This window comes from Oreochromis aureus, linkage group 10, assembly GCF_013358895.1.
Source record: "Oreochromis aureus strain Israel breed Guangdong linkage group 10, ZZ_aureus, whole genome shotgun sequence".
Lineage (NCBI taxonomy): Eukaryota > Metazoa > Chordata > Actinopteri > Cichliformes > Cichlidae > Oreochromis > Oreochromis aureus.
The window spans coordinates 26,518,934-26,532,884 of record NC_052951.1 but is presented as its reverse complement, the minus strand read 5'-3'; the positions used below and the strand labels follow the sequence as shown (position 1 = coordinate 26,532,884).

The 13,951-nt window shown below is 38.8% G+C and overlaps 1 protein-coding gene across 11 annotated transcripts in view; it reads left to right on the top strand.

Moving 5' to 3' along the window:
• Positions 1-13,951, top strand: part of ncam1a (neural cell adhesion molecule 1a) — a 258,851-nt gene that overhangs the window by 200,172 nt on the left and 44,728 nt on the right. For all 11 annotated transcript variants that reach the window (XM_039617944.1, XM_031747586.2, XM_031747585.2 and 8 more), the window contains exons 9-12: positions 4,164-4,314; positions 10,278-10,462; positions 11,181-11,277; positions 13,685-13,852. In XM_039617944.1, the coding sequence (XP_039473878.1) occupies positions 4,164-4,314; positions 10,278-10,462; positions 11,181-11,277; positions 13,685-13,852 (601 nt within the window). The remainder of the gene's footprint in view (positions 1-4,163; positions 4,315-10,277; positions 10,463-11,180; positions 11,278-13,684; positions 13,853-13,951) is intronic.

Below are 13,951 nucleotides of genomic sequence, written 5' to 3'. Positions count from 1 at the left end.
TTTTTCAACCTCTAATACAAAGAAGGTTGACAGAATTCTGTTTGCAGTGTCCACTTTTAAGGCTCATGTTTAGGCAGAACTCTTAGAATGGCATTAACAAGCATTTTTACAGGGTAAGCTTAAGGATGCCAAGTGTGTTTGCATTTTTTTAAAAATCCCGAAGCACTTGAGCTTCCTGTTCTGTTGTTCGGCACAAAAGAAAAACATGCACACGCTTGGCCCACTGCAAACACAATTACTACCTTTAGATAGACCTGACACAGTACAATCAGCTCACTTCACTCACCACTGCCACACATGTGTGACAAGGAACCAAGCTAAGAATTAACTGTCATATTCAGCATCCATAACACACAGATTCAGAGTTTTGACAGGTTTGTCCTAACTGGCTTCAATAACTTGCTTTAATAAGTGCATCATTCATGGCACTCATTTCCTGCTGATGTAATGCTGTGAAGGTTTGTTTAAACTATTGAATTCCACACGCCTGTTTAACAGCCTTATCCCAGCATGTGACAATTATCAAGTCACCTCGTTGGGCTGTTGACTGGGTTTTAAGTTGCGTGTTTTATGGATCCGCTGCTGTGACCTATGCTTTTATGTTTTAGCGGGAACGCTTTCAGTTTTTCTTACCTCTCTGAGCCCAGTCTAATCCAAGGGTTACTACAGAAATTTCAGCACTTGTACATCCTTGACTGTGCTCTTTAGTACAGAAGTTATGTTAAAGACTACTTCTTTGGTGTTTTTATTATTGCTATTACTTTGTTCGAGTGATTTACTGATACTTTTTGCTTGCTTCCAGTATTTACATGTTGAATTTCATGTTGCACATACGATCTTCTGAGCTATTTTACTGTTATTGCTGGACTGTGGACGATTAAGATGCCTTAAGTTAAATTAAAGAGTTCAGTGTTATGTAGGAATACACGTGAGCAAAGAGGTAAGGCTAAAGACTTCATCTCAGTTGAAAGGGTTTTTTTGGCTTTGTATGATGTCAGTGAGAGCAGCTATTCCTAAGCACAGACCAATGCAAAGACCTATAAGAAGAAAGCTATCCTAAAGGGAGGAGGAAGGGATCTAAATTTGCCTGTTTCAGACTGAGGGGCTGCACCTAGGCCCAGGTACTTTGAACTGAATCATGCGGACTACTTCAATAAATTCCAAGAATAAAGCCATAGAGTTGGATGTGAACAAACGAGCCCATTAAACATTTTTCTTGTAGGCCCACACAGAAAGTCAGCTGTCAGCGAATGTACTTATTGCAGCACAGAATGGATCGAACAGATCTTCAGTAATAGCGTCGGCCTTACTTTCATTGGACGTTAGCTGAACCGAGCTGACAGGTGTTAATCAGCAACCCGGAAAAGCAGTCATTAAACAATTAGTCATAGAAGACAATCGAACATGAAAGGTGAAATTATGCTAAGGACAACAGAAAAGCCTTTTCACTTTATCTTTATTTCATTAAGAAGTGCACTTTGGAAGACAGTTTGACACTTAAACCAGATAACAGTCTGATTATTATAACCTGCCTACTGACTGATTTTCAACTCATAAGACGATCATATGACCATGTTGTTTTACCAAAGTTGACTGCTTGTTTTTCTTTTAGCAACTCAGTGCATGTTAAGTAAAGACAATTCTAGATAAAGGAAATGGTTTAATAGAACTCTATTTACCATTTGCTTTTTGTTAAATGTCGCCTTAAATTAACCGTTGTCTTAAAATCATAACCTTTTTCCCGCCTTAACACTTCGGAGGGCTTGAGAATGCCAAGTAGAGAAATTGCACTTAGTTTTCTTGGTATATTTCTCCTTGATGAAAGATTTGACAGTGGAGAAATTAAGAGAATTAAGGGCAGAAATAGATGGGGAATGATAAGCAAGCAACACAAGTCCCGGGCTGGATTAAAATTAAGAATAGCCTACCCCTTTGTATATTCATGTTCTGTTCCTTAAACCCCTGGGCCATCAGGTTGCTCCATAAATCAACATTCTAGACATTAAAGTGGACAAGGACCACTCCCAATAGATTCAAAGTTTAATTTTTGGAGGAGGCACAGGTCCGGCCTGTCCTTCAGGTGTTCTCCGCAAATATATATCTTCATGTGCCACGTTCTGTTAAAGGATCCTGATACCAAATTGGGAGACAGTTAATCATGAGCTGAATTCTTGATGTAGTAGAGTTCATTTTTTAAACTGTTGGCTCGGCTCACCAACCTCTGCTGTGTTAAAAAGTTCTATTTTAATCTGCCTAAACTGCCTCATTTTTTTCAAGAAGGACGTGGTTATAAAATTTCAGCGTGCTAATAATACAGTGTTAACATAGTTTTATTGAGCTAGTGTTTTGGAAAGATAAAGCATAAATGGCTCTTGCGCCGTGATTGCTGAGAATGGCAGATCTACATCTAACGAATACACCGACAGAGCCTGTGCATGCTATGCCTGACAGTCTCCCTCTTCATGTAACACTTGCTGGACAGAATGTACAACAAGCAAAACACGTGTACAAAGATTTGCTCTGCAGAGCAAATCAGCAGTGACTGCAAAATACAAGACACTGAAAAACTCCTGTCCATACATCACCTTATAAGTCTACCACCATAATTCATTTTTGTAATTAAAATGATTTGGTTAATGAATGAATCCTGTTCAAAGGTCTCCCCTCTCTCTTCTACCTGTGCTGTATTATTAAAGCATTATTCTCTATTAACCTTTTTTCCTGTTTATATTCCAGCAGTGTACCCAGTACAGCTCTTTCCTGTGTTACTGCAGTAAGACAAGATTAATGCTGCCCTTTCAAAATGTTCCAGGACACTCCCTCAGATCTTCAGTAAACAGCAGAAATATTTCTGCCACATCTGCATCACCCTGCTCTGCAAAGAAAAGCAATTTTTGACATAATACTTATACAACAAATGTGACTCTGTTATATACTACATCTATATCCTAGTTTACTGTCCAGAGCTTTTTACGCCGAAGCTCTAGCTAGAATGTGAAAATAAAAAGCGAATACTATGGCACCTAGAACGAAGATGTATATCTCCTTTTTGTGTCGGCTGTGTCCCCCAAAGGAAAGATAAACTGTTACACGTTTTTTAACAGCCACAGGTTTTATAGGCTTGCAGTTTTATTAATTATTTCATAGGGCTTCTCTTTATTACCGATGTTGTTTTTTTCACCTGCTGACTTTCGCCAAGTGATTTCAAAACCTACAGAAAATACACTTTTTGTCTTCGCAAAACGGTGCAGAACTTGAAGCCCCCTCTGCTTTGGCCCTGTATTTGCATCAGGTTACATGCACAACAGAGATGAAGCTAGGATCCACTGCATTTGTTAAAAAAACAAGTGAGGTCGTTGGGCCACTTTTGATGTCAGCTGCACAGCTGTTAAGAGATCACTCTAAGTGAGGCATAAGACATGCTTGGAATAGCAGTATTAGCTCAGTAGGCAGGCTAATAAATGTGATCTCTTAATACAAATACAAACCAGATTTAACAAGCTGTTTGTTAAAAGTGCAGTTATACTGTTCCAAGTGCAATTAGACTGCCTGTAAACCTGCAAGCAGACTGCTAAATGGTAAAGACAGCAATCGAGTTTGCAGTTTATTAGCCAGGGCTCTGACACTGGTTTAATAGTTATCCCAGCAATAGTTTTTCAGACAGTCTGTTGCTGTTTATATATGTATGAGAAAAGAATATATTTTAGCAGCATATTTGTACGATTTTTACAACTGACGTTATTTTTTATTTTTTTTAGGATTTAAAGAAAGGATTTGTTTGCTCCTGTGGCACTCGCTTCACATGCAAAAAAAACCCCATAGAATAATTTTAGCCTTATCAGCTAATAGCATCCAAGGAATACTAAATTCTCTCTCAGAAGAGTTCATTGCAGTTGTAGCTTTTATGTTGTCTCCATCCCGCTGTTCTTGTGGTATTTCTGCACTGCAGTTCACATGGCTCACCTGTCAGTCAGTTGTCACATTTTTTTCTTTTTCTTTTTTTTACTCTTGCTTTCTCAGTTTATAGTTCCCACGTTATCTTCTACTCATTTGTCCCATTTGCACTAGCAATACAACAAATACAGACTCATCCTTTAGCCCCGTTGTATATAAAACTACCTGCTTTATAAGTGAGAATAATTTCTTTCTCTTCTTCTTTATAGAGCCTTGATAGAAATGTGGTGGTGCGCAGTCATGCGCGGGTGTCCTCTCTCACCTTGAAAAATGTCCAGTTCACATATGCCGGACAGTACCTCTGCACCGCCAGCAACTCCATCGGCCAGGACGCCCGACACATGTACCTGGAAGTCCGATGTAAGTCGCAAAACTCTGCCTGGCCGCACGCTCCAGTGGTTTATCTGTGCTGTCAACACAGATAACCATAAGTTTGCACTGTTATATGAACAAATATGAAACTGATAAGAGCTGCTGTTGCTGCTGACATCTGCTTAATAAAATGTCATCGTTTTAACGTTTCATTTTAGTCTGTTGGAAACAGGGTAGGAGTAATGTCTAAAAGAATTCTTTTAAGGAAACTCTGTTGCTACATTCATCTTTCAAAGTTGTTGCATCAGCCAAAAAACAGTCTTCAAAGAGCATGTTAAAAGTGTTAGTTACTATTGTTAAATTACGAAAATCTGTTAACCGTGATACAGTATACTGATTTATCAGGCAGTGAAGGTCAGTTTGTTCCTGCAGTAATTCATTTCTTTCCATATATGGAGCCCAGATGTTTTTTTCGACTTCTGTCTGCGCTCAGGCACTGGATCTTTTTTTCTCTGTCTCCAAAAATGGTTTCTGACAGCACCTAGAGAACTTTCTCGGGTTTTGTTCTTTAGCTGATGGTTTTAGCTGTAGGCAAGGAAATCTATAGCACTAGCAATTTAACAGTAAGAGCAAGAGAGCATGTCTCTCCAGTCAAGAATAACTTGATACTCGTGACATTGATTTAAACCACAATCTGCCTTGCATGTGGAAATCTTTTTCTCATCTTCCATCCATCCATTCGCTTCCGCTTATCCTTTTCAGGGTCGCGGGGGGCGCTGGAGCCTATCCCAGCTCTCATAGGGCGAGAGGCGGGGTACACCCTGGACAGGTCGCCAGTCTGTCGCAGGGCCAACACATAGGGACAGACAACCATTCGCACTAACATTCACTCGCACATTCACACCTAGTGGCAATTTGGATTATCCAATTAACCTATCCCCACAAGCTGCATGTCTTTGGACAGTGGGAGGAAGCCGGAGTACCCGGAGGGAACCCACGCAAACATGGGGAGAACATGCAAACTCCACACAGATGGTGGAATTGAACTCGGGACCTTCTTGCTGTGCGGCAACAGTGCTAACCACCGTGCCACCGTGCTGCCCCTATTTTCCGCAAGATATTTCCCCTCATATGCATGTTTAATGCTTATTCAAAAAGGTGTCTCTAGATGGAAGGTCTCAGTGTGACACCAAAACCTTGAGCTGGTTTCACAAAGAGAGGATAGAAAAGCATTTAGACTTTAAAGAGGCAATGTGTGCTGTCAGCGCCAAATCACAACAACAGTCGCCTCAAGGCGCTTTATTTTGTAAGGTAGACCCTACAATAATACAGAGAATACATAATACAGAGAAAAACCCAACAATCATATGACCCCCTATGAGCAAGCACTTTGGTGACAGTGGGAAGGAAAAACTCCCTTTTAACAGGAAGAAACCTCCAACAGAACCAGGCTCAGGGAGGGGCGGGGCCATCTGCTGTGATTGGTTGGGGTGAGAGAAGGAAGACAGGATAAAAGACATGCTGCGGAAGAGAGACAGAGATTAGTAACAAGTGTGATTCAATGCAGAGAGGTCTGTTAACACATAGTGAGTGAGAAAGGTGACCAATGTTATCACAGATAGTAACAAGATCAGTTAAAGTTCTTAAGGGTCCTTAAGGGTGAGATGTTCCATTTGCATCCTTTTTATTTGCATCTTCAAGCCTGGTCTCAAATTAACTGAAGCATGAAAAATGACTGACTACAGCACAAAATATAGCTTGTATATTAGCATTATCAGAATTTTCTTGATACAAAAGCAAACTTTCATATGTCTAAACTTAGAAGTGTTTTTATATGTACTACATCAGTTACAGGTAATGAAGAACAACTCTTACAGCTCTCTCACTCACCACTGGTGCAGTCCAGTTTTAGTATCTGCTTGTTAAGTAATCAGGTATCAACCCTGCTTCTGGATCCAAGTTCTAACTGATGTCTTTTTAATATGTATCTTCTTTTATTTGATATGAAGAAGCCTTTAAAAACAATCTGTGGTCATTGTCAGCCTCTCTGGCGTTTCATTAGTACTACTCATGTGCAGTGTCCCTTTAAGCTCAGTTTTTAAAACCTTACAATGTAGCCACAGCCCATTGGCTCACAGTTTGCCACACACTAAGAATCAATCAGAGCCCAACTAAGATTTCAGTTCAGAATCATCCAGAGCGCACAGCAGCATATTAATGACTACCCTCGTGTTGTGGATGGATCATCTCTGATGTTCTCTTGACTAAAGTGTGGTCATTTTTCAGTCTTTCTACTACCATATGATGGACTGTCACATTACCTTTGATCGAGAGTTAACATACATCATCATAGTTCTAGAAGTAGCCACCAGGTAGCATACTGTTTTATACCTGCTAGCCAGCTAGTCCAAGTAACCCTACAAACATTACTGCTGTTTAGTTCTCTGTCTTCATTTATGTCCAAAGTACTGTGTTTAGTCAGAACTTGCTTTACTCAGCTAGCTTTTTGCTAACTTCAAAGTCCATTAAAATTTGTAAATACTCTTTTTCATGCATTTCAGATGTTAAACTTTATAGTAGCACCTGGGAGAGCATTCACACTAATCATTTAATTGAAGACACGCCACAGTGTATGTTTGAATTTAGGAAGTGAAGAAGAGTTTGGTCTAATGACGTCAGACTTAAGAGTCAGATGGTTATAACAAAAGTTATAATACCAGTCAAAAGTTTGGACATACTCACCAGTTAATATGAATGGGTACACTCAGGGGTACACAGCAGATTTTAAACTTCCCTTTATTTTTCAGCAACAGTCTTTGAATATACTCTATAGTGTAGCTGAAGTTGTTTCACCTAGGACTAAAAATAAGTTAGATAAAACTGTTTCTGGATCTGAATCGTGGGCATTTTTCACATCTGTCTTTGCAGGACTGGACATGTTCTTTGAAGCTTACAAGAAATGCTGCAAAGCCTAAATTGTACTTTCTGCAGCTGGTCAACCGTGAGAGTCTGTGACACTCCAAGTAAGGGTCAACAGTGCGAGACTGTTGGCCCTTTTGATCTTTAGGGCGGTGTACCAAGAGAATTACAATTTCAACAAGTTTGATTTTTGTATGTAGACACTACAAAGCTCCAATGTGCTACAACACCAAGAAAAAACAAAATGACCCTAATAATACAGTGTATGTACCCTGGTGATGGTTTAATGCTCCATCAGCACCAAACTATAAACTAGTGCTTTGATGTGTATGAAATTATACTTGATCTCATTTTGACGCCTATCAAATGTTACTTAATTAACAAAAAAAAAAAAGATAGAGAGAGAATGAGAGAGGGAAATAAGGCCAGTGGATGCTTAATTGGATTAATATGCCCTGTGCTCAGTGCGCTTGTAATTTGCTTAGAGATATAATCACAATTCAGCATTGATAGAGATGTTTAAGGGCTTGCTAGAGTAATCATCAAATTATCAGGTAGCTGATTTACTGTTGCCAAGCAATTATCGATAAGAAAAGGTGCTTTGTCGTGAGCACAGCTCTCACTCACTGTCCCCTCTATCACCGCTCACCCACTCACACAATTGAGACGTTATCGAAGCATGGAAGTTCCTATCTGCCTCACAGCGTGATCCCATTAGCTAGGCTGAACATGTCTAGGTTTGTTCCTGAAGGACTGATAGGAAAGTGTTAATGTCCTTTCTGTTTGACTTCCATTTTGTCAGAGGTTGAAGTTTGTTTAACATGAATGTCTAATGAAAACACTGTTTGAGCTCCAAGCAGGTCACCTGTTACATACTCTTTCTGATTCTCCTAGTCCTGCTGGATGGAGAATTAGAAATTGTAACTCTAGATTTTGCTTTTTATTACAGACTTATGCATTTTTTCCCCCTGCAGTTGTTAACAGCTGAATATCAACAAACATGATGATATTTTAGTATTGAGGCTGCACAGAGCCATTGTTAGGTGCTTGTAGTTCTATTGAACCCCTGCGATGGCCAATTATTCATTCAAGTTAGGATGTTCCTGATAGCCAAAGACAAGCTAATTCACATACTTGGTGTATGGGCATAAGACAGCATTTCTTTCTGTGATACTGATATTGATTACATATTGTATGAAACTGACAGATCAATAAGAGAAAGAAAAACTAATTCATACTACAGATTAATTTCCCAAAGAAGCTGAACAGGAAACACTTTGAATGTAAAACAGTTTGGGTTTTTTTTTGCTGTACAATGGAGTATTAGTTCAGTGTTTCTCTAAAAGAGACTGTCTAAATTCTTTCTAATAGTGATGCAGTCTTTATATTATGTGTAGTAAGTATTGCTATTGCTGTCACATTTGTATGAATGTACTAGTCATACAAATGTGATGATGTCATAATTTTTGTATAATTATTGCTTTTGTATGTACTCATATAGATATCATATAACAGTCTATTTAATATACATGAGCTCTATGCAGTCTACTTGATATGTATGAGCCCTATGTGGCAGATGCATTCCTCCTATGTTCACCTATACCAGGCTAGCAGGCTGCAGAAATCAAACAGGCAGGTCGCAGGCCCTATAGAGTCAATGAGACCAAAAGCAGCACTGACAGAAAGAGTGAGAATCTAATCAGAGCTGCAGGAGATGGAGCCTCTATTGACTCAGCCTTGTCCATCAATCCCAGCCGCAGCATGCTGCAGAGTTTTCAAGGATCTAGGGTCAGAAGTAAAGCCCTGGCAGTGTCAGGGGCCACTGCATTTTACGGCACTCATGAAGCAAAGCATACTTCACTGAATTTAAAATCAATGCTCAGCGATAAGAGCAGGATATTTTAAAAGGAAACAATGAAGGGAAGAATTAATTAACTTTACCATTACCTTTACTCTTACTTGTCAGTTTTCCTGTCAAAAATTAGGGTGCAGTGTAACAGGTTTGGCTATATGGTATCAACTCATTTCAGGTAGGAAGTGAAAATAGCTTGGTAGCACTGTTGCTTAGTTCCAGTCTTTTATTTGATTTTTGCTGCATAACCCATAAGTATGCTACAGGCACATATAAGATTAAAGAAATCAAAGAAAAATAATCTGGTCATCAAACCCCAAATGACCCAAATGAAATTCCTACAACAGCTGACACTATGCACAGTGTTATTTCTTTTAACTAAGTGGTTGTGCTAATTTATAATTATTATAATGTTTTTTTTTTATTTGTGACATATTCATAAACTCTCTGAAGCATTTTTATGTCTTATAAAACCAGCACAAGTTGGCTGTAAAACATAAATGCATACCATAAAAGAACAACTAAAGCTTTAGAATTCGTTTAGCATCTGTTTACCATTCTGTAAAACTGTAGCTTTTGTCACCATTGCCACGAGTGCTTTCTTTTCCTTAGTGAGTGTGTTTTACATGTCTTTTTTCTGCTACCATGAATTCTAAATCGAGTATTCTTACTGGTAGCCTTGATTAAAGCTGCTAGAAATGTGGAGAAGAGCTTCAAGGATGAAAGGAAATACTGCCATTCGTGACAAGATATAATGGCCATATCCAACTGACTGATACCGTTCTGTCCTTTAGACTTTTCAACAGAGCTTGGAGTTTTTATTATACCGCACATACTTAAAAATCAGTGCTGCTTTTTACAAGCAGATTCCTGTTGGATTCAATTTAGACTGTTGTAAAAGTGAACGTTTTACTCACATACAGCTGATTATATGCAGTATTTACATCTTGGCTGTTTCATCTTGCAGATATTTTGGGTCATTATTGTGCTGTTTGATGAATCCTATATCAACCAGAATGTCTTCCTTTGTTACTTCTGTTTTTCTCCCCATTGAGTATCCAGTACTACTTTGTGCACTACCTAAAAATGCATCAGATGTGTAGTAAAGGAGTTTGTTCCATGGGTTTGTCAGTAATCGGCATAAATTTGGGGAACCATAAGAGTTTTCTTTAACTTGTCAGATTCAGTTTATTTCCACTAAGTAATTTCAGTACCTTTGACAATCTGCTTATCTTATCAGATACTCCAAAGATCCTGGGTTCGGTGACAGTATATACATGGGAGGGAAACCCGGCCAACATCAGTTGTGAGGTGGAGGCTCATCCCGGAGCCTCGGTGGTTTGGTTCAGAGATGGCTTCCAGCTGCCCACTGCCAACAGCACTAATATGAAGATCTATAACACACCATCCGTCAGCTACCTTGAGGTGTGCTGCATCTGTCGTCTTAATGCTGATTTCTACTGACATAAAGAGGCACAAAACACACAAACATGCTCTGTATATTTGACATATTTTGGCAGATTATTTAGAACGCAGCTCCAGTTACTGCACAGATACACATCAAGCCATTAGAAGCCATTAGATTAGGTTGTGTTACACTTATTTTTTTTGACAGTTTTACATACCGAGTCCCAAGCAAACCTTTTTCAACGATTTTTTTTTATTGCTTTTGTGAAGTATCCAAAAACGCACACAAAAAAAACAATAGAGTTGTAGCTCACAAAAGGCTTTCTATTTGTTACACAAGAATGAATTGTGGCTAATATAAGCCACTGTTTCAGTGAGATTAAAGAGTAACGTGAATGATTGCATTAAAAGCTAACAAGTAGTTCCAGACCAACTTTAAATGGACTATAATTATAGGCCTAGTATTGAGCACACTCAACTGCTAGACACTGTGTTAATGAACCAATGGGTAATGATTAAAATCAAGAAATCTGTGCATCTGCATACCAACCAGGTTCCAGATCTAACACAAATGCTAAATAGCAGAAAACCATTAAGTGAGACTACACCCTAATGATCTACACTGTTTGTCATGCATATAGTCAGATTCTTTTTTTCTTTCTTTTTTTTGTTCACATCCAAAAACTTGAGACATGACCTGATATTTCTCATTTTTTTGTCTCTCTTTGTCTTTCAGATTACCCCTGATTCTCAAAACGACTTTGGCAGTTACAACTGCACAGCGACCAATGTGATGGGTTCTGAATCCAAGGAATTCCTTCTTATCCAAGCAGGTTTGTTAACCAGAAATTACTCCCATTTAGGTGAAATTTTTAGTGTCTTGGGGAAACAACAGAAACACTCTAAATAATGAAATGACAAGACTTCACGTTTCCTGGCTGGCCAGTGTCTTTTATGCAGAAGTGAAATAAGAACTTCACAAACCACTGCCATGGACTGATTTTTAGAGTCACATTCCCAATATGGATCTAACCACCTAAAAGCAAATGGTTTGACAACTCACCAATAAAACCAAGGGAAAGGTCAATCCGTTTATCAGTAAAATGTAAAAGTAATTTCTAAATGCAATCAGAAGCTATTTTAGGAAGCAAAGGAAGCAGGAACAAATGGAGTTGAGAGAAGTGTTACTAATGCCACCAGAAAAACCACTGCTGCATGCAAGACAAGTGGTAATGAATGAGAAGTATGAATGAAAGATTTAGAATTTATGATGAACTAATTTATCTGCTTTGTCTGTATTTACAGCGACAGCGCACAGATCTGAAGCATCTACTTGTGAAAGTGTAGTCAGGATGGTGTGAATTGACTTCAGATGATTAAAAGAGTTCCAGCTAAGATATGCGTGTATTGCCTGGATACAAATGAAAAGTGGCATTGTGTTTGTGTATGAGGAAGCACAAAGGCATCCTGCAGTATAAATAGGGAAGAAAAACAAACCAGGACTTGGAGACACTCAGAGCACAGACTAGACAGGCAATGGAAGAAAATTGAAATCACAGCGGAACTGCCCTTTAAGTCTTATTTTCTCGCGTTAGCTTCATTTGGTATGCAAATTGCTTTGGACCCATTAGAAGTGGAAGGTCGCTCAGGACCTTGTCTAAATGCAGGGTGGTCAAATTAATTATGGTAACACCCTGTGCTGACATTGTGTAATATCCTGTAGGCTCTTTGAGGTATTTTTTGTAATTTGCTGCATAACTCGTGTGTATGCCTATAGTGACGGCTTCCAAACAGAGTTATCCTAAAAAGAACCCTGTAAATAAGTCTCCACACCTTTTCTCTGCAATTATGTCCGTGAGAACATTTTTGCATGTAATGTGAGGCAGAGAGCTCGACCAAACCAAGCCATTTGAGCCACGATAGGCAGTCCAGAAAAGGCATGATTAAAAAAATCATTGGGTAAGCAGATCCAGGACGCATGCAGACATATGCAGATGAGCTTATAATTAGCTTAATCCCTCTTGACAGTGACATAGTCATCCCAGTTTGCTTTTTTTTTTTTTTTTTTTAATTATCAGCAGTTTGTTATCAAAGAAGATTAACGTGCTTCAGCCTCGCTAGTGAACCTCTTTCATTGCAACGTTCATTACACCAAACAAATTAATTAATAATAACGTGGAATAATTGTTTAAACACAATTAAAATCATGATTTTAGTATGTGGCGACGGTGGTATTGCTGGTAAAAAAGGTATTACAATGTCAGCAAAGTTAAAAGACTTCATCCCCCTGGATCCATGTGGGGTTTTTTCCAGTAAGGCCTGATATTTTTTCTGTATCTAGATGTTTTAACTTGACATGAACATGCAACAAAAAGGCTAGAATAAAAGAAACTGTCACTTTTTAACCAGTGATTTACATGGGACACAAATAATTGACCAGTGTACCACAGAACTGATATACTGATTAGCATCATAAAGGCTTCCCACTGAAAGATTCAAAACAGAATGACATTGTCCACAGAGGAAAGTTTAATTTTGTTATTAAATCAATCCCAGGGATGAGCTGAAGTTGTACTGTCCCTGCAAACTTTGAGTACCGGGCACACAGTTAGCATGGCTGCAACTTGGTGTCATAATTGCTAATTAATGGATGTGAAGCATTTTCTTTTAAGTTTGATAGCAAAGCCTCGCAAATGAAAACAATTAATGCTGATGATGTCAGTGAGGACCTTTGTCATAGTACCCATAGTGGTGGGTGTGATTGTTATCTCAAGTGAGGACTGAAATTGCACTGTGGTAAATGCCATCCTATGTTTAGCCACAACGTGAGCACTTTTCCAGCATGGTAACATTTTTGTAGTAAGCTGAAATGAGTTTCATGAAAAGAGGGAGAAAGAGATGATAGAGATGCAAATACAGCCAGAAATATAAAACCGCTATGATAAGAGCATGTGGCTGCTGCTGCTAGATTTCAAATTAGTAGATTGAAGAAGAGTTTATGAAGCTCTGAAACCTATTTTAAATTAATTAAACCGATTCCTAAAATTATATATTATTCCTTTTTTTGTTGTTTTTCTTTTCCCCACACTGCAGCAGAGCAAAGAACATAGTGTGCACAATGGAAGCTAAAAGCAGTTTGTGAATAGCTGTATCTTTTTTTTTTTTTCTTGCTTTTTAAAAAGCTTTTGAAAACTGGAAAAAAAAGTATTAACACATTATTTTCCCTGCTTGCCGTTGCAGAGGTGCCGTCATCGCCTGTAATTCAACAAGTGGAGCCTTTCTCAAGCACAGCAGTGGTAAAGTTTGAGGAGCCTGATTCAATGGGTGGAGTGCCTATTATCAAGTATAGAGTGGAATGGCGTTTGCCTGGCCAGGACTGGACTGGCAAGGAGGAAGATGTTGAGGATGGTGAGTCGGTCATAACGCAAACTAAATTTGCTGGATTATCCGTCCTTGTGTATAACAAGCACATGTAGAAGTGGTAGCCTTTACAAGAAATGCCATGAT